This window comes from Scyliorhinus torazame, chromosome 9 (genome assembly GCF_047496885.1).
Source record: "Scyliorhinus torazame isolate Kashiwa2021f chromosome 9, sScyTor2.1, whole genome shotgun sequence".
NCBI lineage: Eukaryota > Metazoa > Chordata > Chondrichthyes > Carcharhiniformes > Scyliorhinidae > Scyliorhinus > Scyliorhinus torazame.
In genome coordinates this window covers 269877975-269904029 of record NC_092715.1, presented here as the reverse complement: position 1 = coordinate 269904029, position 26055 = coordinate 269877975, and the positions used below count along the sequence as shown (strand labels likewise).

The 26055-nt window shown below is 42.7% G+C and overlaps 1 protein-coding gene across 3 annotated transcripts in view; it reads right to left on the bottom strand.

Annotated features, from left to right (window-relative positions):
* The window catches only part of ccdc171 (coiled-coil domain containing 171), a 298637-nt gene that overhangs the window by 221259 nt on the left and 51323 nt on the right, over positions 1–26055 (bottom strand). For all 3 annotated transcript variants that reach the window (XM_072517495.1, XM_072517496.1, XM_072517494.1), the window contains exons 7-11: positions 23601–23693; positions 21387–21547; positions 20746–20884; positions 16091–16193; positions 2144–2250 (exon numbers count right to left, since the gene is read on the bottom strand). In XM_072517495.1, the coding sequence (XP_072373596.1) occupies positions 2144–2250; positions 16091–16193; positions 20746–20884; positions 21387–21547; positions 23601–23693 (603 nt within the window). The remainder of the gene's footprint in view (positions 1–2143; positions 2251–16090; positions 16194–20745; positions 20885–21386; positions 21548–23600; positions 23694–26055) is intronic.

Sequence of the window (26055 nt, the reverse complement as noted above, 5' to 3'; positions counted from 1 at the left end):
GATGTTAGGCCTACCATTCCTGGGATCATCCGTGTGAATCTCCGCTAGACCCGCTCCAGTGCCAGTATGTCCTTCCTGAGGTGTGGGGCCCAAAATTGCTCACAGTATTCTAAATGGGGCCTAACTAATGCTTTATAAAGCTTCAGAAGTACATCCCTGCTTTTCTACTCCAAGCCTCTTGAGATGAATGACAACATTGCATTTGCTTTCTTAATTACGGACTCAACCTGCAAGTTTACCTTTAGAGAATACCGGACTAGGACTCCCAAGTCCCTTTGCATTTCAGCATTATGAATTTTGTCACCGTTTAGAAAATAGTCCATGCCTCTATTCTTTTTTCCAAAGTGCAAGACCTCGCACTTGCCCACGTTGAATTTCATTTGCCATTTCTTGGACCACTCTCCTAAACTGTCTAAATCTTTCTGCAGCCTCCCCACCTCCTTAATACTACCTGCCCCTCCACCAATCTTTGTATCATCGGCAAACTTAGCCAGAATGCCCCCAGTCCAGTCATCTAGATCGTTAACATATAACGAGAACAGCTGTGGCCCCAACACTGAACCCTGCGGGACACCACTCGTCACCGGTTGCCATTCCGAAAAAGAACCTTTTATCCCAACTCTCTGCCTTCTGCCTGACAGCCAATCGTCAATCCATGTTAGTACCTTGCCTCGAATACCATGGGCCCTTATTTTACTCAGCAGTCTCCCGTGAGTCACCTTATCAAAGGCCTTTTGGCCTTAACATCCATTGGCTCGCCTTGGTCTAACCTATTTGTTATCTCTTCAAAGAACTCTAACAGGTTTATCACCAGCAACCAGAAGTAATGCTCTGCCATTCCGCTGGAGTTGGGAAATACGTCACTGAAGCTAAAGCAAAACCCAACCAATATAACGGACTGGTGCAGTTTGGACATTAAGCTCAATGGAAAGCAACAGTGAGAGTGGATACAGTGGGTGGCCCATCCAACTTCACTTGTTTTACACAACCATCAAAGTTAAAATTATCCCTGTTGGGTAATGCAAAAACAATCAAAAATATTCAAAAAGCTATTTTCTTTTTAAAAGGAAATGCATCAGTTGGAATAATACCGGACATCAGCATTTTTTTAAAAATCCAACTGCAATACGAGTCAGTCCCTGCTTTGCTGTGACATAACTGTGGGGTCAGTCACATGCCGCCGTACTTGGATATCGAGTGGCAGATCATCAGTTAGACGCCACAGCTTGCGATTTATTTTCTCTGACAGTTCATTCTTCTTTCTGTCAAACTATTCCCTTCTGCTTTCACTAGAGCCACCCTCCTAGTCTCCTCTCTGCTAACTCTGGCACTGTTTCACAACGAAGAATATTTCTGAGCCAAAACCGGCTGTGTCAATCCCTCTGCGCTGCTGGGATCATGTGACATTTATCTTCATTGGTAACAGTTCACCGTGGGTTACATGTCCCTCGTTACTTTGAAGCCTTTCATTTCGGCCTCGGTAGAATTTTCATAAAGTATTCACTATACTACTCCACGGCCCTGATGCGGGCGGATCAGAAGGCTTCTGGAGCAATTAGAAATGTAATTATTTTCTCAGTTGTTGCAATACCCCTCGAAATTCTCACATGGATTAAAAATACCTTCCTTTTACTTTTCGACACAAAGGCACAGACACAACGAACGCAGCATTTTGAGCTGCTTGATTAACAACCTTCAGAATGACAGTTGGTCATTTTACATCCTAATGCAGGAACTGTCGTTTAACAATAAGTATTTACAGAGAATGCGAAGCATTAGATATTCTATTCTTAAACAAGCAGTAACAATCATGTGCACAGCCTGTTGAGCAAATGGACAATGAACCATTAAAATATTTCTTCTGCACCCTATTCCACTACATAAGCATCAGAATCCAGTGAGAGGTTCTTAAAAGGTTTTCTAAATTGATGGTGTGGTCCTGTAATAATCTTTGCTTTTCTTGGATTAAACACTAAGGCCACATTTTATGTTGTTTCCTCAGACACCATAGGCATCTGCAAAGCTGTCAATCCTGGACTCCCCGTGGTCACTGAAATCTCCCATGACCTTTGTAATGAGTGGGTAGCACACACTGCTGCAGGCCAAGGGCTGTATCTTAGGCACCAAACGGTGCAAGTGTTACCTCATTAGATGTGTCTTCTAGCCTGCTCTGGTAATCTGTCAGGGTATGTCTCAAATTCTCAAGGACGACAGAGGGGCTTAAGGGTTTTTCTTTGTCCTTGCAACTGCCTAAAGGAAGAAATGGGAAGATAAGTAAAGCTTTTAAATATTGTATTATAATACCACAGCTAGAAAATAGATACTATGACTAAAACCACTAAATTTCACCAACAACTAACAGAATGGGTCAATATCAGCCTCTATCAGTGCATTTATAGATTTCCTGAACAGGGAGATATTGCATGCGAAATGAGGTCTGAAGTTATGACGAGCTTAGGAGTATAACAAGAATTGCTCAACAAGCAAAAGATCTAATATTTAAATTGTCACATTTTCCATTAACCAATCTGGTAACCATGCATTGCTCATTTCCTCCTTTCCGTTATTCACCAAAATGTAAAGTTTCGACGTTGATGTCACCGGGAAATTGCAAGAAATTATACAACTCAAAATGTATTCTTATCATTTGTATTAATAAGATTAGGTGTGCATAATGAAACGGCATATCTGACTTGCAATGTTAAAACTTTGCATTGTTAATCTGTTTAGAACTAACCTGATGAGCAACAATCACTTTTCATGAATGGGCAAAAGACAGATGACCAGAGGAAGTTACAATGTTTGTGTGCTTTTGGCATAAACCCAAATGATCAAACACTTGCTCTTTTCCTGATCATATTATATTGAGGAAATTTATGTACACATTGTGACACTTGAAGAAATTTGTCAAAAAATTGTAAAGGCAACTTTTTTTAGAACCATAGAATTCCTACAGTGCATTCGGCCCATCGAGTCTGCACCAGCCCTCTGAAAGAGCACCCTACCTTGGCTTACTTCCCCACCCTATCCCCGTAATACCTAACCTGCACATCCCTGGACACTAAGGGCAATTTACATGGCCAATCCATCTAACCTGCACATCTTTGGACTGGGGAAAGAAGCCGGGGCACCGGGAGGAAACCCACACAGACATGGGGCGAACGTGGAAACTCCTCAGTCACCAGAGGCTGGAATTGAACCCGGGTCCCTGGCACTGTGAGGCAGCAGTGCTAACCACTGTGATACCGTGCCCCTAAATTATATTTATAAAACCCTAAAACATCCAGCGGACTAGCATGTGCAGCTTTTCAAACAATATCTGACACAAGGCATGCAGAGGTATTATGGCCAATGGATAAAAGCTTAGTCAAAGGGATAGATTTAAGGAAACGCCATAGAGGAAGGAAAAGATGGAGGGAGGGTTTTAGGTAGGACATTCAGAAGGTAGCAGCTGAAGAGACAACTGCCAAGAGCAGAGCAATTCAAAATCAGGGATGCACGAGTTGCCAGAGTTGGAGAAACGATTGTAAGGCAGGAGGGGGGGGGGGGCTACAGAGATAGGGAGGAACAAAGCCATGGAAACAAGGCTGAGAATTCTAAAAATCAGAAGCGGCCAGGATTGTGTTGGAATAATCAAGTTTTGAAGTAATAAAGGAATGGATGAGGGTTTCAGACCCAGATGTGCCGAGACTGCAGGGCTATGTTTCAGCTTTGGAAAAAGGTTGTTTTAGTGATATTATGGATAGGTGGTCGGAAATTCTCATCTCAGCAACAAATACAACACCCAGGTTGCGACTGTTTGGTTCCGCCTCAGAAGTTTGCCAGGTAGCGGGGATGGAGTTTGTGATGGGGACTGAAAACAGCAATTAGTATTAAGTTTGCATGGGTGGAGTGCATTATAATCCAGAGGTATTATTTCAGGAAGCAGTATTTTTTTTAAATGTCTTCAGTAAACTGTCTCAGTTGCGATTTCAGAAAAAAATAAAATCACTGTTTGTTTCCAGTTATATTCAGCAACTTGCATGATAGCCAGCCACTCCTTCTAGATTAGGTCCATTTCACTGAAAGTGAACTTTTATATGACATGATCCAGTGAAATCCAGGCCAATTCCTAGCGGCCCTGAAAATGTGGGATATGGTTCTCAGTCTTAAGTTAGTAGTTCTAGGAACAGCACTATTCGTGAGTCTCGATTTTACAGAGGGAGAGATAGAGAACAATATTCTTTCTTATATCACCTAAATTGGGAATTGAACTTATCTGGATAAAAAAAAGAGCCGTCTCAAAAGGCTAGATGACAAATAAAATCCCAGAGATAGTGGGTGTTCCAATTAAAATATCATAATCCACTTATTCACAGAATTAAAGTTATAAACAAAAGAAAAGTTAATAAACAGAAGCCTGATCTGACTAAATAAATTAAATTAGAGGTAACAAAATTAGGACAATCTATAAACACAGTGGGACCCATTTTAAAAATGTTTAGAGAATCCAAAAGGCTCGAAGGTTGAGACAAAGGTTGAAAATACAAGGCAAATCGGGAAGTAATTAGTTGATGCCAAGCTTGAAGAGGAAAAGACTGAGAGATAAATTCCACAGCATAGAGATCTTGAGGAAAAAGTGTGTTGGAGCTGTGCAATGAATCTTGCTTTCAAAACAGCACTGTGCGTGTTTGCATGTTGAAAGGAGGAAGCACATATTTGGAGTGTAGAATGAGAAAGCAAAGTATAGGAGCACTGGGTATTGCACGATCTACAATACTTTGTTACCTCTAATTTGATTCGAGTCAAATATGCCTTCAATTATTGACAGGAGCCCTGACCATATAAAGATAATAAATGTGACAGGGCATGATCAGAGGCCAGAGGAGAAAGAGGAACCTCTCGTCAAATTAGGTTTTTTCCTTGTCCAAGAAAGATGCCAGATACAGGCTGGGACTCACATGTTCAATAAACCTGGCTTTTTTGGAATTCAGTTTGGGAAAGTGGCCAGAGAGATGAAACCAAATTGCTTGGAGATCTCTTAGCAGCAAGATGTGAGACTTCATTGCGGCATTCAAAGGAATGGAAGGCAAAATTAAAACTCATTCTAGTGTTTATGTCCTTCCATGGACTCACCCCTACTCGATGGCTAAAATATCCTTTAGTCCTGTAGCACCTGGTCTCCCAATTCCCCTGGCATCTGCCCTCAACCAATCACTCCACCAGCAGCAGCACCTGTACCTTCAGCTGCTGGGCCCTACAATCTTCCATGAATATACACTTCTTCATGCCGTAAGATCCTTCTTCATATTCATCTCTTTGGTCAACTACCCTGATCACCCCTGTTTCTAGGTTAAAGATGCTAAACGGCGTGTCAGGCTTGGATCAATTGGTAGCAACTTGCCGTTCAACAAAATTCCGGGTTCAAGGCCGACGTCAGCACTTCAGTACGGCTGACACTCCAGTGCAGAACTGAGGGAGTGCTGCACCATCAGAGATGAGACGTTAAACCAAGACGCCATCTGCCTGTTTGGGTGGATGTAAAAGGTTCCAAGGCACTGTTTTTAAAGAGGAACAGGGGAGCTTTTCCCCAATGTCCCGGCCAATATTTGTTCCTCATTCAACATAATAACAAAACAGATTATCTGGTCATTATCAGGTGGCTGTTTGAGAGAATTTATAGAGTGCAAATTAGCAGCCTCTTAACCCATATTGTAACAGTGACTACTGCTCTGTACTTCATTGAGTGTAAAGCACTTTGCGACGTCCGGTGGTCTGGAAAAGCATTGCATAATGGAAGTCTTTCTTAATAATAATCTTTATTGTCACAAGTAGGCTTACATTAACACTGCAATGAAATTACTGTGAAAAGCCCCTCGTCGCCGCATTCCGGCGCCTGTTCGGGTACACAGAGGGAGAATTCAGAATGTCCAATTCACCTAACGACACGTCTTTTGGGACTTGTGGGAGGAAACCGGAGCACCCGGAGGAATCCCACACAGACACGGGGAGAATGTGCAGACTCCACACAGACAGCGACCCAAGCCGGAAATTGAACCTGGGACCCTGGCGCTGTGAAGCAACAGTGCTAACAACTGTGCTACCAAAGAACACAAAGAACAAAGAAAAGTACAGCAGAAGAACAGGTCCTTCGGCCCTCCAAGTCTGTGCCCGACCATGCTGCCCGTCTGAACTAAAATCTTCTACACTTCTGGGGTTTGTATCCCTCTATTCCCATCCTATTCATGTATTTACCGTGCCACCCTTCGAAGTAAATCCACAAGGTCAGACTTCTCCCATCAGATCCCGTGACCATCCGGGAGCAGCCGTCGATCGAAGCAGCGAGGAAAACATGGCGGTCTGCAGGTGAGAATAAAACTACGTGGATTCAAGTTTCCTCTCCCCAGCATACTCCTGGCAAACGTTCAAGCAATCAAAAACAAGCTGGACGAGCTTAACGCTAGAATTGCCTCTCAGAGGGAAGTAAGAGACTGCTGTGTGCTCTGTTTTACAGAGACATAGCTCACCCCCTGCCTCACTACGGACTGTGCCATACAACCGGACAGCTTCTCAATACACCAGATGGACCGTACGGCGTCATCAGGCAAGATGAAGAGTGGAGGGGTTTGCCTCCTCATCAACTCCTCCTGGTGCTCGGACGTGTCGACCCTGGCAAACCACTGCTCCCCGACCGTGAAGTGACACCCGTTCTACCTTCCACGGAGTTCACATCAGCCATTATCACGGCGGTCTACATCCCACCCCAGGCAGAAGTGTAGCAGGCACCTGATGAATTGTACACCGCTATAAATAACAATGAAACCGAATACCCGGAGACCTTGTTCATCGTGGCCAGAAACTTCAACAAGGCCAACTTCAAGTATCGCCAAAGTTCCACCAGCACATCTCCTGTCTCTCCCAGGGGCCCCAACACTCTTGACCACTGCTACACAGATATTACAGGTGCCTACCGATCCATCCACTTCAGAAAATCAGACCACAAGACGGAGCTCCTTCTCCTGGCATACAAGCAGAAATGTAAGCGGGAGAATCCAGTGAAGAAGGTTGTGCAATGCTGGTCCAAGGCAATAGAAGAGCTTCTACGCGACTGTTTGGAGTCAGTGGACTGGTCCATATTCAACAACTCAGCGACCAACCTAAACGAGAATGCCACCCACCATCACAGACTTCATTATTAAGTGTGTAGAAGGTTGCGTGCTAAAGAAGGTAGTGTGTGCGCTCCCCAACCGAAAACCATGGTTTAACCGGGAGATTCACTCCCTGCTGAAGGCCACATCTGAGGCGTTCACAGCCCCAGGGTCCCAGGTTAGATTCCTGGCTTGGGTCACTGTCTGCGCAGAGTCTGCACATTCTCCTCGTGTCTGTGTGGGTTTCCTCCGGGTGCTCCAGTTTCCTTCCACAAGTCCCGAAAGACGTGCTGTTGGGTGAATTAGAGATTCCGAATTCTCCCTCTGTGTACCCGAACAGGCGCCGGAGTGTGGCGATCAGGGGATTTTCACAGTAACTTCATTGCAGTGTTAATATAAGCCTTGTGATTATTATTATTAAAGACAGGTGACCCTGAACTATACAAGAAATCTAGGTACGACCTCTGCAAAGTCATCAGTGATTCCAACAGAAAATATTTGACTATGCTAGAGTCACAGACTAACGTCACGGACTCTCGTCGATTGTGGCAAGGCTTAAACAACATAGCGGGCTACAAAGCAGAGTAGAATCTCCGACAGCAGCGCATCCCTCCCCGATGAACTCAATGCATTCTGTGCTTGTTTCAAGCAGGAAACCAACAAATCGTTGTCAACTGCCCCAGCAACCTCGGACACACAGATACCCACCGTCACAGCTTCCAAAGTCAGATCGGCCGAAAGATGCGCTGTTGAGTGAATTGGACATTTGTTGACCATTCATTGACATCTATCATCATGAAGTACTTAGAGAGGTTGGTCATGAAATACATCAACTCCATACTTCCAGAATGCCTTGATCCCCTGTAATTCGCATACCGCCACAACCGGTCCACAGCAAACGCCATCTCCCTGGCCCTACGTTCATCCTGGAGCATCTCGACAACAAGGACTCCTCCATCAGACTCCTATTCATTGACTACAGCTCTACCTTCAACACCATAATCCCAGCCAAGCTCATATCAAAGCTCCAAAACCTAGGACTTAGCTCCTCCCTCTGCAACTCGATCCTCGACTTCCTGACCCATAGACCGCAATCAGCAAGGATAAACAACAACACCTCCTCCAAGATAGTCCTCAATACCGGTGCAATAGAAAGCTGCATGCTTAGCCCCCTACTATACTCCCTATACACACACTACTGTGGCAAAATTTGGCTCCAACTCCATCTACACGTTTGCTGGTGACACGACACAGTTGGTCGGTTCTCGAACAACAAAGAGTCAGAGAGTAGGAGGGAGAAAAAGAACCTAGTGGCGTGGTGTAATGACAACAATCTCTCCCTCAACATCAGTAAAACGAAGGAGCTGGTCATTGACTTCAGGAAGCGAAGTATTGTACACACCCCTGTCTGCATCAATGGTGCCGAGGTGGAGATGATGGACAGCTTCAAGTTCCTAGGTGTGCACATCACCAACAATCTTGTCCTGGTCCACCCACGTTGACGCTACGACCAAGAAAGCACAACAGCGCCTATACTTCCTCAAGAAACTAAGGAAGTTCGGCATGTTCACATTGACTCTTACCAATTTTTTTACAAATGGACCATAGAAAGCATTCTATCTGGCTGCATCACAACCTGGTATGGCAACTGCTCGGCCCAAGACCGTAAGAAACTACAGAGAGTCATGAACCCAGCCCAGTCCATCACACAAACCCGCCTTCCATCAATTGACTCTGTCTATACCTCCCGCTGCCTTGGGAAAGCAGGCAGCACAATCAAAGACCCCTCCCACCCGGGTTATTCTCTCTTCCATCGGGCAGGAGATACAAAAGTCCGAGAACACGCCCTAACAGATTCAAAAACAGCTTCTTCCCCGCTGTTACCAGACTCCTGAATGACCCTCTTATGGACTGAACTGATCTCTCCACGCATCTTCTCTACTGAGTAGTACTACACTCCGTGTGCTTCACCAGATGTCTATGCATTTACATTGTGTATTTACTCCTAAATTTTACATGTATGGAACGATCTGTCAGGACTGTATGCAGAATACTTTCCACTGTACCTTGGTACACATGACAATAAACCCAGATCCAAATGCAGCTTGTGTTCATCTTGAGGATGTGAAATATACAGTAGAATGCAAATTCTTTCTTTCTGAAATTCAATGACTCCAATCAGAATGTTTGCAGCTTTTGAGTAATAAACTGTTTTCTTCCTTTCAATGTAGCAGGATTGAGCCTTGAAGACAGAAACTGTGTTGGGGTAGGGCGAAAGTGAAATCCTGATGGATATAGATGGTGCTTTCCCGTATAGTGCAACCTCTTTCCTGTCAGCATTTACAGTAATCTCGCAGAGAACATTAGGAACGACCTTGCAACAATGAAAAGTATCATTAATAATTACTAAGAGGAGGGATACTACTGATTCCTGAAATGATAGGGACAGCTTTATCAGTAATTACAAACTTCATTTTAAATATTAAATGGATAGGGTGCAAAGAGTCTTTCCAAATGAATTAAGATAGTTATTTGAAATACAAATAACAAGGAAAAAATATTTAATCAAAATTAACCTTTTATCAGATATGGGACGTCTGTTTTTACAATAAAACTGCCTTTGCAGCATTATATGAAAGAAAAACAGTTGGAGACAAGTTGAACACAACATTTACTTATTGAGCTGACCTGCCAAATAAAAGGACACAGTAACTTCATATCACCAGGCATTAATAAATGTAGCTGCTGCCCTGAGCGTTACTGCATGGTCTCGATCTTTTTGTTTTCTGAAAGGAACTGCTTGGCACTTTGAACAGACATTCCTACCTTCTAATAAAGAATGCATAACATTCTGGTCTAATTCTTCCATTCGTCTGAAATAGATACACCCGTAGCTTTGAAGCACAAAGAGAGTCTGTTGGAAGGACCAAAATGTACACAAGTGGCATGTATAAACATGTTTACTTCTGATTGGATCTCAGTGACAAAAAACTGGAAAGTCAGTCGCCTTCAAATCCAATTTTGTGTTCTACAATCACTACTCATCCAATCCCAGTGCCACCTGTACCCCCTTTATACATGTCTGCAATCTATCACATAATCAGTCTAGTCTATTAAACAATTAAAGCTCTAATTCATACTTAAATAGTGGGAAACATTAGCTCGTTCCTAAAAGAAAAAAAATCTTTTGACTGAAATTACCATAACAAATGTATATGTTTTCTTTTCTACAGTAAATGCACCCTATTTCCACCCTTTTTAAAATATTAATATCGACCCACTCGCTCGCATCCTTATAGGAAAAGACCCCCCCTCCCTTTCACAATTGTATACCAATTTTTGTAGGTGTACCATAGAAAGCATCCTGGGCGGGATTATCTGATCCCGCGGCGAAGTGTTGACACCGTCGTAAAACGCGATGGCATTTACGACGGCGTCAACAAGCTCCCAGGAGCAGCGATCCTGCGCCGCGTAGGGGCCAGCACGGCATTGGAGCGACTCGCGCAGCTCCAGCTGCCGATACCAGCGCCAAACAGGCGCCGCGGGTCTGTGCATGCGCGGTGCGGCCGGCACGGACTCACGCATGCGTACTAGCTTCCTTCTCGAAGCCGGCCCCGACGCAACATGGCGGAGAGCTACAGTGGCCGGCGCGAAGTAAAAGAGGCCCCCACCAGGAGAGGCTGATCCGTCGATCGGTAGGCCCCTATCACAGGCCAGGCCCTGGTGGAGCACCCCCCCCCCCCCCCCCCCCCCCAGGTGAGACCCTCCCCCCGCAACAGGCCACCCCCTGCAGGATGGATGCAGAGGTCCCACTGGGCAAGACCAGATGTGAACGGTGCCGGCGGGACTCGGGCTTTCTTGGCGGCCATTCAGTCCATCCCGGGCAGAGAATCGGCAGAGGGGCCGCATAGAGCGGACCCCACCGGCGACGCGCCGACCGCACCGGCGCCAATGGCGGCGATTCTCCAGTCACCGGAGAAATGGCGGACGGAGTCGCGTGAATCGCACCCGGCCCAGCGATTCTCCAACCCGGCCGCGGGGTCAGAGAATCTCGCCCCCTATCTGTGCAGCACAGTGGTTAGCACTGCTGCATCACGGGACCTAGGACCCGGGTTCGATCCGGCCCCGGGTCACTGTCCGTGTGGAGTTTGCACATTCTCCCCGTGTCTGTGCGGGTCTCACCCCCACAATCCAAAGATGTGCAGCCTAGGTGGACTGGTCACGCTAAATTGACCTTCATTGAGAAAAAAAAGAATTGGGCACTTAACATTTTTTTTTATAGCATTCTATCTGGCTGCATCACAGCCTGGTATGGCAACTGCTCAGCCCAAGATGGTAACAAACTACAGAGAGTTGCAAACTCGCCTCCCATCTGCTGACGTGGGAAAGCGGGCAGCATAATCAAAGATCCTTCTCAACCGTGTTATTCTCTCTTCCAATGTCTTCCATTGGGCAGAGGATACAAAAGTCTAAGAACACGCACTAACAGGTTCAAAAACAGCTTCTTCTGAACTGATGTCTCCACACAGCTTCACGACTGCGCGGTATTACACTCCGCATGCTTCACCCGATGTCTGTGTCTATCGTATGTCCCAAGTTTTTTTCCATGTATGGAACAATCTGTCTGGGCTGCTCACAGAACAATTCTCTGCCCGGGATGGACAGAATGGCCGCCAACATCAGCTCAGAGTTGATGAGCTGGACTCTGAGTTTAGGATGCTGCGACACATCGGAGAGGGGTGTGTTAACTGGACTCTGTTTCAGGAGGCAGTCACGCCCCTTAGATTAACTACTTTGAATTTGGCCAGTGCTTAGGGACAGGAGGGTGTGGCTGTGAGTGAGGTAGGTAGAGGAATTCAGGAGGTAGGGTTGCAGGAGCCTCAGCCCTAAAAAAAAAAAAGGGCAGCACGGTAGCATTGTGGATAGCACAATTGCTTCACAGCTCCAGGGTCCCAGGTTCGATTCCGGCTTGGATCACTGTCTGTGCGGAGTCTGCACGTTCGCCCTGTGTCTGCGTGGGTTTCCTCCGGGTGCTCCGGTTTCCTCCCACAGTCCAAAGATGTGCAGGTTAGGTGGATTGGCCATGATAAATTGCCCTTAGTGTTGGGTGGGGTTACTGGGTTATGGGGATAGGGTGGAGGTGTTGACCTTGGGTAGGGGGCTCTTTCCAAGAGCCGGTGCAGACTCGATGGGCCGAATGGCCTCCTTCTGCACTGTAAATTCTATGATAATCTATGATACTTTTCACTGTACCTCGCTACACATGAAAATAAACCCAAATCCATTCATCCTGCTTTACTTAAAGATACATGGAGGAATTGGAATACAACGTATATAGTCTGGACACTATTGGAAGTCCTTAGTTTTTCCAAACACAATGGCCTTGCTGTTTCCCATGTCAAGTTTCATACGTGCTTTCTTCATTGGTGATCGGCTCAATAGTAAAACTTAGTACAACATCCGTGCTAATAAATTGATTCTTTCTGGTGATTTTACAAGGAATCACTACTCTTTTCAATGATTTAAGGGTATTTGTCATCTCCAAATCTGATATTTGTGGACTTCCAAATTCCTCAACCTTGTTTCAATCTTTGTCACTTAAGAGTCCAGGTAACATTTCAACCAGTCTATTCCACATACTGTAGATGTGCATTCACTGTCTAATACAGCACAACTGAAGGACTCTGCGACCAGCACTGGACTGAAACTTCTTGTCACTAAGACAAAGCCTTCTCTTTGGTCAATATCTCCCTCTTCTTCTTCTTCTGAGTCTTCTGTCGCGTGTTTGGTTTCAAGCACCCTATTATATCTCAGGACAGTTGATTGCATAATGGAATTTCGAATCACACCTAAAACACAGATTGACCACACCCTGGGCATTTCTCGGGTACATTTTCTTGTTGAAATCTCCCAATTCGTTCCTCCTGCCATAATTGTTAAAGGTGTTTCTGTCCTCATTATTTTTAGTTACAAATCTTCTTTCTGATTGACGTTTGCGGCTTCTTTCGAGACCACCTCCACACCCTGTTAACATAGAGTCATCCATAGTTTGTCTCATCACCGATCGGCCCGTTTGTGTCAGGAAAGATGCCGGGAAGGCAGGAAGGCATCCCGAGGAACGTTTTTAGAGCCTCTGACATTTGTTCCAACAGGGTGCGTCTTTTTGCAAATTTAACTCCCGTCAAAACCAGAAACCTATCCATGTTTGTAACATTAGCACAATCAAATAATTTAAATGCCAGCAATGGTTGAGGAATTTCTAGACTGAAATTTTGCATCCTAGCAAACTGTCTGCTAAATTCCATGAAATACTCGGCTATGGAGGTATCCTCTGACTTTCTAAATTTGTCAAAATCTGACCAGGCCTCAAACACTTAATACGTCATCATCCTTCTTGTAAATCTTATCCATAGAAAGTTATTAATGTATCGAAATCTTCATCAGAGTTCAAATTCTCCGCATCCAATTCGGAGAATACCTTGCATCGTTTTTTTGCTCTTGTCCGGTAGGCAAAATGCCAGTACCATTCCTTGTTCTTTCCTGGGCAAGGACGTAACCCACGTCTACATGGTACCTTCATTCTTCCATTGGTCATAGGGTTGATATTAAAAAAAAATGGTGGGTCGTCATACTCCGACCTTGTATTCAGCCATTTGTTTCCAAAGTTAATCCCAATCATTCTTCAAGGTTGGAATTCAGAATATAGTTTTTCATCCAAATAAATTTTATTTTACAATCCTTTTTTTAAAAAAAAACGTACTTGCAGAAACCATCCTGTGCTACCATTGTTTGGTTCCAATGGCGTCTCAGTTGTAAAAACTGGAAAGCAAGTCTCGACTTGTTCAGACTTAAGCATGTGGGAAAATTAACTCTTTCCGAACAAGGTGTTGCAAAATTTCATGGTCATCTAACTGGGTATCCACATCGCAAGGATAAGTATGGATGACAAAAGCCATTTGGCTCAACTAACCTCTTCTTAAAAATCTATCACAAGTAACTATCAAGCAGAAAACATGGTTCACGTCACCTTCAATAATTACAAACCAGCTGTTGATTGAAAAGACCAATTGATGTTTGTGCTTTCTTGGAGAATAAAAATACTTCAGAGCTTAATTAGTTATTTAGTTTGACTTCAAATGGAATTTTCTCAAATGATTGCTCATCACTAGTAACAGGTCCTTGCAAAATATCAGGATGGTACATGGTTATGTGAAGCCTAATGTTTCAGTTATTATTGTAGTGTTGGGCAGTGGATATGTCACTGGACCTGTTCGTGTTCCAGAATCCTGAACTTAAAAAAAAACAATAATAAATTTCCACTATGTTGTGTTATTTATTAACATTTAATTCAAAAGATGTGCAGGTTAGGTGGATTGGCTCTGCTAAATTGCTCTTTAGTGTCCAATAGGTTTGGTGGGGTTACAGGGGATGGGGTGGAGGCATGAGCTTAAGAAGGGTGCTCTTTTCAAGGGTCGGTCAGGCTCGATGGGCTGAATGGCCCCCTTCTGCACTGTAAATTCTTTTTAAAGTTTCCAAAATGGGAAAGTCAATGGCATTAATTGCTGCATTAGTAGATTTAAGAAACATGTAAAATTCTGTTATCCCTGTCTTATAATTATATTTGTAACGTAATCCGACAAAACGGTTATCTCCAAAAGATAGGACTATGCTGGTTTCAGCAAGTAAGAGAGTTTAGATCAAAGGAATGGCTTAAAAACAACAAGGATTTAGTCTTTATGAATCACCAACAAAAGGGGTCATATTTGGAATACTGCATTTGGCGACACTAAATTCACCAACCTTGAATATTCACCTGAAATATTATACACTGCAGATAATTTTCCCAAAAATGTTCTAATTCACCTTCAAGTGACTGGCGTCCCTGAAGAAGAATTCACCTTGACTTCATGTCTGAGGCAATGCAAGCAACGAAGAAGGCGGAGAGCCAAGGTTAAATGACAAAACATCACACTTCTGCACCTAGCCCCGGAGATGTAATTAAAGTGGAGCTCCCAATCAGTAGGCCACCCAACCACCTTATGCTTCATTTATAACATTTTTTTTAAGCCGTTATCATCGGGTTGGTGCTTTACTGAGGAATGCAACAGTCTTTCCCCAGAACATTCAATTCAATGAACATAAAGAATGCTGATTTAAACAAACTCTCAGTAAATGTGGCTGAGATTTTACTCAGAAATTTTACTCGATTCCTCATTGTAGAATACATGTCCACTACAGCAGTGCCTCACTGTCTCCTATGATTAACTCCGAGTGTGGAATAAAAGTGTGCTCTTTGCTGCAAAAATACTTGCTGTAACTAACCTCATGCAGTAACTATTTAGAAGTCTGTTTAATGCAATACAGGGTGTTTTCAGCAGAATCCTTAGACCATAAATCTTAAAAAAGCAAACTGCACTAAACCATGGATCATCTACTGAAATGTAAATAGTAACTAGTACACACATGACCCACTGAAGAAAGGTTCCCCAATGCTCCACATATAGTTTTGACTTTTATTCTTTTAAGTGTTGAGGTAACAACACTCATTGTTGTCCTAAATAACCTTCCTGAATTGGCAACTACGAAGTTGCTCGAGATGCTGCAGTATTTTGGCTCGAGTTACACAAAAAACATCTGGTTCCTTTCCATGTATTTTACTTAGAAATCTGTGAGTGCCTCTGTTCCCTGCAGGAATTATAAACCAGCAAGCTCACTCTTTACTGCCTGTCAAGCTGACCCTGGCACTTGTAAATCAAGCTCTGGCTCTACAGCACCAGGCCTACATTCTGTCACCTTTCCTCAGCCTGCTTGGCCACTACACTGCTGTGAGGACCACTCTTATCTTGTCATCAGATCATTGCATGTTGAGAAGAGGGATTACAGCGGCATCTGCAGAATTCCCACAATGCAGTGGCTCTTGGAACACTGACAGCTGCATCTGTCATCTCATAGCATCAACTAACCTGACGTCCGCCTGCCTGACACAGCAAAATTGCCCAAAAGGAGCTCCAGCTCTCTCATGCTGCCCCCATACGTCTCTTCCAGGGACGCCTGACGTTTCTTTGCCTTGCAAGAAGATAAATAAAATATTACTGCTAAATTAATGCTCCTACACAAAGGTGGAATAGATTTTACAGATTAAAACACCCATGAAAAAGGTTCATGTTTGAAAGCATTTATCAAGAGAATAAATTATCTAAAGGGTAAAAGCACAGTAACAAAATAAACATAAACAGGTATGCATATTCTTTTAAAAATCTAAACAGTGTAACCATTAAAATATTTAATAATTTATCGTGAATGCAGCCTAGAAATAATTCTGTACTGTTATCTTTAGTTAGTGTAAGCCTACTTGCGAAAATAATAAAGATTATTAAAAAGCATGTGGAAGAGAGTATGGGCATTTAACTTCAACACCAAGTATCACATCAGCAGCTGAAAATATCAGAGGAAATATTTTGCTTGCATTGGAATTATACAAGTTAGATGTACGGTTCTGCTATAATATTTCAATGGCACTAATTTACTTAAACCTCACCAAAAAAATGTAACTTTTTAAGTTAGAGGTCATTATGATGAATATGTCAAATTATACATGGATGGAAGAATGCTGTACAATCTTGTTTGTCCTTTTTCTAAAAAAGCGCTCTTCATGGATAAAAGGTGAACATTCCATAATCTCCACTCATAACAAATTAACCACATTAAAATAAAATCAACTAAGTGTGAAATATATATACTTGTTTCACGGTGAAATATTTGAACCTATGAAGACTCTGCACAACCTTTCCCAGCTGGGAGCACAGGTGAGCAATCTGCACACAGTTCTGTGACTCCCTTCCATCAGGAGGCAGAGATATTACTGGGCAGGTGAGCTTTGCAAATATTCGCCTCCCACAGCAAGTAATTCTGCTTATTTCTCAAGAGTAAGCGGATGCGGACTTGAACAGATATGGCACAAAGCTGCTTTAGCCACTCACTGCCAGATCAGCTTGGTTCACAAAGTACAAATAGATTGTGCATTCATTTAATGGTTTCAGTCTTCCCAATAGATAATTCCCAGCTTCATCCCCTTCCTGCCAAGCTGTCCAAGTATTTGCTTATGTATATTTTCAAAATATTGTTATGATGATTAATTTATGCCAACAACAGGACATACACATGCATTAAGCAATGGACACACACTTGCAGCAATTGCCATGTTGCATTTGCAAAGGACACAAGCTGAATTTACAGAGGTTCAGAATCCATGGGTCTCTCACAGAAAAGTTGCATGATCAAGCTCTTGGTTGTAAAAAAAAATCAATACTGGATTTCGGTGTAGTCAGGGAGTTTACGACAGGGGAACAGCCTTATCCCATTTCTCTTTCTTTTGAAATCTCTCTCAAAGCTAAGCAGTTTGCAATTTCAAAAACTCACCAGAAGACCTCATTTCTGCTAGCCTCAAGTTCTGAGGGAGGATCCTGAATCAGCACCACTGTCTTTAGTGAGAACCCCCAAGAACCAGAAACTACTATGGTGCAGGACCCATCCACTGTGAACAAATATCTGGACACTCCCTGAATATTTTCTTCCCTGACTTTAGAGTCATAGATGTTTACAGCATGGAAACAGGCCCTTCGGCCCAGTTTGTCCATGCCGCCCAGTTTCTATCACTAAGCTAGTCCCACTTGCCTTCATTTGGCCCATATCCCTCTATACCCACCCTGCCCATGTAACTGTCTAACTGTTTCTTAAAGGAAAAAATTGTACCTGCCTCTACCACTGCCTCTGGCAGCTCGTTCCAGACGCTCACCACCCTGTGTGAAGAAATTTCCGCTCTGGTCTCTTTTGTATCTCTCCCCTCTCACCTTAAACCTATGCCCTCTAGTTCTAGACTCCTCTACTTTTGGGAAAAAATGTTGACTATCTACCTTATCGATGCCCCTCATTATTTTATAGACCTTCATAAGATCACCCCTAAGCCTCCTACGCTCCAGGGAAAAAGGTCCCAGCCTATTCCTTATAGCTCAGACCATCAAGTCCTGGTAGCATCCTCGTAAATTTCCTGCACTCTTTCTAGTTTAACAATATCCTTCCTATAATAGGGTGACCAGAATTGAACACAGTATTCCATGTGTAGTTTTGTACTAATGCCTTGTACTACTTCAACAAGACGTCCAAACTCCTGTATTGAATATTTGGACCAATGAAACCTAGCATGCTGAATGCCTTCTTCACCACCCTGTCCACCTGCGACTCCACCTTCAAGGAGCTATGAACCTGTACCCCTAGATCTCTTTGTTCTGTAACTCTCCCAAACTCCCTACCATTAACCGAGTAGGTTCTGTCCCAATTCGATCTACCAAAATGCATCACCTCACATTTATCCAAATTAAACTCCAGCTGCCATTCATCAGCCCACTGGCCCAATTGGTCAAGATCCTGCTGCAATCTTGTATAACCTTCTTCACTGTCCACTATGCCACCAATCTTGGTGTCATCTGCAAACTTACTAACCATGCCTCCTATATTCTCATCCAAATCATTGATATATATATATATATATATATATATATATATAACAAATAACAGTAGACCCAGCACCGATCCCGGAGGCACACCGCTGGTCACAGGCCTCCAGTTTGAAAAACAACCCTCCGCAACCACCCTTTGACTTTGGTCGTTAAACCAATTTTGTATCCAATTGGCTACCTCAATCTGGATTCCATGGGATTTAACTTTTTGCAACAACGTACTATGCAGTACCTTGTCAAAGGCCTTGCTAAAGTCCATGTAGACAACGACGACTGCACTGCCCTCATCTACCCTCTTGGCTGCCCATTCAAAAAACTCAAATCAAATTGGTGAGACATGACTGTATTTGTAACTTGGCCACATTTTTTATATCTGATACTCTGCAATGTTTTACTTCATTTTTGCATGCTTGGAAGGAGTGTATGTGTGTTTATTTACGTTAATGAGTAATTGGGACATATTTGTACATTTAACCTATTGTTAACAAGTTCAGCTGCTTTACCCAAGTGGATATCGGCAATAGTGCTAACTCTTTACTTGTCAATTTAAGGAAACTGGTTGGCTTCTCTCTTGCATTGAGCTACACACCTAAACATATCTGAATTGGCAAAACTACCTCAAACTCTGCCATAACCAAATCAGGAGTGGGAAAAAAAAAAAGGAGGACTCGGTTCAGCACTGTTAACCTGGTAGTAACTACATATATTTATCGCTTTCCCTTTTTCTGATTGCAATATATCGAGGTGGTTCAGTTAAGGAGGACACACATACAAAATGTCAACTTGTCCATTTTCTCCAGAGCAAATGTAGCCATATAAAATGGCTGCGTTCCGATTAATCTGGCCAAAACCCAGTTTAAAATGGCTAACCCGAAAGACTGCTGGGAAAAGCAGCCAAGAAGACACAAGCAGGCAGCTGCAGATAGGTTTGCAGCTTCAGCTCGGGGAACGTAGCCCAGATCGATACTCAGGGCTATCAACAGCCCATCAACCCAGGTATCCGCAGTTGCATTCAGGACTGTTTACACCTAATCTACACCCACAGCTAAATCGGCTATCCCCGGGAACAATTGCAACATATTAGCAATTGAATACTGGGCCAGACCTGTCGGCGCCTGCAGTGGCCGAAACAAAGACAGGTGAGCGACCACCCCCCCGATCAAGGAATCGCCTCACCATTGGACACATCGACCCCAGAGACTGGGGACAGAATCCAATCACTTGGGACTCAGGGTCAAGGGCCGCCCCGGGAGGCGGGAAGCCCCTGGGCCCTATAAAAGTAAAGGTCCAAATTCAGATCTCTCTCTCTCTCTCTCCTCTTCGCCTGCTCGAGACCTTCGCAAGACCAGCCACCGGCAAGTGTAAGTTTGAATCCAACGATCGCTATCCGGTAGAGACACCTAGCCACCGACCTGTAGCAGCCTTTTGAATCCCGCGGGCCAGATTTGATTGGATAAGCCATTCGTTTCCCTGACCTGGTGGGCTCTTCCTAAGTTAAGTATTGGCCAGTAGTGATAGGTTTGTTATATAAATAGTAGTATTAGGGTATTAATATTGCTTGTTGTATATAATAAATGACCGTTGTTTTAATCCTTACTAAGCGGTGTGCTGTGTTATTAATCATAACCTGAACTTGAACCACGTGGCGGTATCATAAAGATACCTGGCGACTCATGAGCAAAGATGACCTAAACAGAGCAAATAGACTAAAGCTAAAAAGAGCAACACAGCTGAGTGAACACGGGCGAGTTTTGAACATTTTTTGTTTTATAAAAAAGTTTAATCTTTAATTTCTGCAGTAAAGTAAATGGCAACTCCTAAAAATAAAATTCCTAAATTTGGCAATAGGGTGCAGTTTAAAAGCAATTTTGAACCAACGGGGGATCGCGCAAGATTAGTCAAACTTCAGTTCATTTACTATCTGCAATCAGTAGAAACAGTCGTATATGGACACATGTCCGCAAGTAATACTACAGCGCACCATCCACTCATATCTTTCCAGCACTTATAATAAATGCAGTCATTATAACCTTGCAGGTAAATAGACATACTGTGCAAAAACTGAATACTGCAAATCCCGCTTCTTCAAAATTGATTCTTACTTTTGTTAGCTCATCTTGAAGATTTGCAAAACCTTCCTCATGTCTTTGCAGGTGTTTTGAAAGGTCAGCAATCATATTATTCTTTTCTTCAATTTCTGCAGTCAACTGCGTTTTTGTCACTGTACATTCCTTTTGTAATCTTAACAACATGGCAGGTTAAGTTGTTAATATTTGTAAATATAAAGCCAATGTATAAAAGTTGTACTTCCATAATCTTAACAAGCTTCACATTTGCTTAATTGTTAGCTTGTGCAATTTATCAATGAATCACTTATTTCCATAGAATCCCTACACCGCAGAATGAGGCCATTCGGTCCTTCGAATCGGCACCGACCCTCTGAAAGAGAACTCTACCCAGGCCCACTCCCCCGCCCTATCCTCATAACCCCACGCATTGATCATGGTCAATACACCTAAACTGCACATGTTTGGAGGGTGGGAGGAAACTGGAGCACCCGGAGGAAACCCACACAGACACGGGAAGAGCATGCAAACTCCACAGTCATCCAAGGCCAGAATCGAATCCGGGTCCCTGACACTGAGGCAGCAGAGCTAACCACTGTGCCATCATCCTCAAATATAATTCAAAGAAACCAAGTGCCTGCACATTATAGGGTATAATTATTTATATAAATTCTTACCTCTGTAACTGATTAGTAGTTTCTGTAGCTTTTGATTTCTCCCTTTCATACGAGTGTTCTACTTCTCGAAATTGCTGCTTGATCAAGTCCAAATTTAATGCTACATCTGCATGGCTTGACTTTTCCACTTGCAGCATATTTTCAACATCACGTATGCGCAACTATATACAAGAAATTATTAAAAATGGCTAAAACATTGGGCCAACCATCATGGCTACTAATAAAACATTTGCTAAAGTCTCTAGTTTCTGATGTGCAGATGATCCACAAACATCATCGCAAGAAATAGCATTCTGCACAATATGATGTATAATCATTTATCTAAACTCTTACCTCTAAAACAGAAAATAAAATTGCTTCCAGTGACTTCATAACAGGTGAATATTTCCTGCATGTGTAAAAGAGACACAGGGGACAACACTAGTCCATACCAAAATGTAGAGCTCATAGTGAATCGGTAACCAGTTTCCACCATGTCCAATCGTACTTCCGCTGAAGTTCACAGATCAATAATTCAAAATCTTTTGGTGGCTGCTTCCTAGACTAACCTTGGCATGAAATTAAAAATCTTGCTAATATTTTCCAAATAAATGGAAGATGAAAACTGGTGCAGTAAAAATTGCCGATTCACTACAGGCCCGTTTCACACCGCAGGCACAGACCAGTTTCAACCCCGCTGTATTTCTTAAATCTGCAGCATGTGGTACCTTTCAAAAAATTACCCAAGGATAAATATATTGGGATAAATTAAATACAAATGAGCTTTTGTAGCAAAAGTTCCAAGATTTGTCTGGCCTTACTGTTTTACAACCTACCATTTTCTCGACCAAACATTTCAATAGGCACAAGTGATCTATTGACAGCTGACTACTGTCTCTAACACTAACTATGCAGATTGTTACTTTTGGATGAAATATACTTGTGATGTCAGGGATGACTTTTCAATTTTGCCTCCAGTAAATACTTGAACTTATGCTGGGCATTACATTGATTAAATGCAAGGTGGAGATCTTTCTATTCAATGTGCCACAATATCCATAATATAGATCCAAACTCATCATGGAGTGCATTCAAGTCTAAGAAACGAGGGCCAAAGGATATGATCCACAAGACTGACAATTAAGCAATGAATAAAGGTAATTTAAACTCTAGATCACACCTTTGAAATTAGCATTCTAGGTACACAGCAGCTTTGTCCAATGGACATTGACTACCTACAGGGATAAACTACGGTGCACGTTGACACATGCATCCATTTTAGTCGGAAACGCTTTACATGTAAATATATTTCACAGACGTATGTGTTCTTTCATTTACCACACTTGGCCTAATAATATAACCAAGTGTTCAGAGTCAACAGACTGCAAAGGACCCAAATACATCCCCACTCCCCAGGTGAGGAAAATCTGTCAAATATGAAAGGTCACTGTAATAGAATCATAGAATTTACCATGCAGGAGGAGGCCATTTGGCCCATCAAGTCTACACCAGTCCTTGGAAAGAGCACCCTACCTAAGCCACGCCTCCACCCCATCCCCGTAACCCAACAACCCCACCTAACCTTTCTCACTAAGGGGCAATTTAGCGTGACCAATCCACCTAACCCGCGCATCTTTGGACTGTGGGAGGAAATCCACGCAGACATGGGGAGAGCGTGTAAACTCCGCACGACAGTCACCCAAGCCGGGAATCGAACCCGGGTCTCTGGCGCTGTGAAGCAACAGTGCTAACCACTGTGCCACCATGCCGCCCCTGATTCTGGTAAAGACTGAAATTAGTATGTTTACTTTGTGAACATTCCAATATATCCCTCTTCTTCAGAAGAAAATTAGATTAAAGACAAACTTCATTGAAACCAACATTCAGATGTTTATACTTTGACAGTGATCCTTATGATGGTATAATAGCCAAATACTGCACGTGCCAAAACCAAACAAAAGACTGTGGTGCACACAAGTTTAGGTTTTTTCAGAATATTTTTGAGACAAAATATGGCCATATAAAATTTCTGCATTATTGACTTTTACTAAATATTCAAAATTAATTTGTGAAGGTATTTCAACAGAAACATCTTCTGAATCAAGGTTTTATATTGCTTTGATTAAACTATATTAATCTTTTAAAGATTCTTCTTAAGATTTGTACCAGCTACATAAACAATTTTCTATTTTGTCCTGGATCTTAAACAATGAATACAAGATAATATAGCTTTACCTGAATAACTTCAGAGTTAAATTTTGATTCCAGGTGAGCAGCTCTTTCTGCCTCAATGTTTTCTTCCAATGATTTCATCCTTTGTTGTGCTATCTTAAAAACCAAGCAATTGTCAGATTTATTAAATCAAGGGTTTCAAGCTATTAATATTCATAAATAATTCGACCTTTTCTCTCCCCTCCCCCTTCTTCCCAGTGTAACAACAATAATTAATAATTGAATCAGAAAAAAAAAGAAAAAATGCATGCAAATCGCAGCAGATACTCATTTTTGGCGATTCCTGATTGCTCTAGTGCATTTGTGCCAAACATACGGATTATATCCAAAAACGGAACATATGCACAGCAGGGAGAGTAACATAGCATTGTGAATGGCCTTTCACTTTAGGAACTGCAATGGTTCAATAAAGGAGCCCAAAGCCATCTTCAAGAACAACCAGAATGGGCAGTAAAAGCTAGCTTAGTCAGTAATGCCCACATTTACAGACCAAATTATTTTTAAAAGTCTTTTCTTAATTAAGTTTTTTTCAATTTTGTATCTCTTTGTGAGAGCTTTCGGTGCACAAATTGACTGCTGTTTTTTCTACATTAGAACAGAGACGACATTTCAACAAGTATTTTATTCACCGTAAGGTGCAGTGAGATGTACAGTTGTTGCGAAAGGCACAATATAATTGCAAGACTTTACTTCTTTTCAACGTAAACAGATATATTTCTCCACAATATAGCAAAGTGTTTCCAAATAATATTAGTCCTGCGGCACAAAATAAAGTCTGATAGCAGGTTGCTTTCCAAGGTTTGAGAACACCAACATAAACGGATACTCAAGAACAGTACAGAGTGAATTCTCTATTAAAAGACATGTTTTCACCATCTGTCTCTTCCTTTAATTCAGGTGAGTGTTATACATTCCATGTCACCACTCAAATCTGAAGATGCCAGATATAGTCAGCAGGTCAGGCAGCATCTGTGGAGGGGGAAACAGAGCTAATGCTTCAGGTTGATGACCTTTCATCAAAAAGTTGGAGATGTCAGTTTTTAAGCAAGTACAGAGGGAGATTAACAGGGTAGGAGGGAAGAAAATAGGGCTACAAAGCTGGAGAGATTAAATGCAAACACGAGAGAGGAAACAGAAAGCAATGGAGGTGAATGACGTAAAAGAGACAAACAGAAATCCCATTAGACAGAAGAACAGAACTTCTCCCAGGAATGTCTGCCTTGGAAGGTTCTACTCTCCTCCCCTCTAATTGGATTTCTGTTTATTTAATTTTACCTCTCCCATTTTTATTACTTTCAATTTCTTTGCTCATATTTCATTCCAGACTATCACAGCCCTTTCAATTTGTTCATGCCTGTTCCCCAATTTCTAACATTCTGTACTTGATTAAACCAGTTCCATTTATAATATTTTCCCAGTTCTAAAGGATCACAGACCTGAGATATTGTTTTGCTCTCCGCCGTTGCTTCCCAAGTTGCTGAGTACAGTATTTTCAGCACTGTTTTTATTTCAGGTTTCCAGAATCTGCAGTATTTTGTCTTGCTTTCTTTTCACATCCTAGTTAACTTTGCTCCCTCAACCACATCATGAAAACAGATGGACTGTCGGTTCATAGCGCCAGGGTCCCAGGTTCGATTCCCGGCTTGGGTCACTCTGTGCGGAGTCTGCACGTTCTCCCCGTGTCCGCGTGGGTTACCCCCACAGGTCCCGAAAGACGTGCTGTTAGGTGAATTGGACATTCTGTATTCTCCCTCAGTGTACCCAAACAGGTGCCGGAATGTGGCGACTCGAGGTTTTTCACAGTAATTTCATTGCAGTGTTAATGTAAGTCTACTTGTGACACTAATAAAGATTACTATAAGATGTTAGCTGCTGTGTTTGCCTTTAAAGAAAAGCAGTCAGTCCATTCAGAATAATTGAGAAATGTGATAAAGTGTTGTTAGAGTATTAGACTTGTTCTTTTTCAATTACTAGGAGGGAGATTTATCTATAGTTCTCATTTGTCATGAACTTTAGCAAGTTAGTATAATGGGGGGCCAGTTTAACCAGATAATGGGGGGCCAGTTTAGCCAAATAATGGGGGGCCAGTTTAGCCAAGGTGGCTGGACAGCTCAGCAAGGCCAACAGCCTGGGTTCAATTCCCGTACCGGCTGAGGTTATTCATGAAGGCGCCAACTTCTCAACCTTGTCCCTCGCCTGAAGTGCGGTGATCCTCAGGTTAAATCACCACCAGTCTGCTCTCTCCCTCAAAAGGGGAGAGCAGCTTACGGTCATCTGGGACTATGGCGACTTTACATACTTACAGATATGAAAACAGAAATGCTGGTCTGACAGCATCTGTGAAGAGGCAACGGAGCTAATAAGAACATAAGAACTAGGAGGAGTAGGCCATCTGGCCCTTCGAACCTGCTCCGCCATTCAATGAGATCATGGCTGATCTTTTATGGACTTAGCTCAA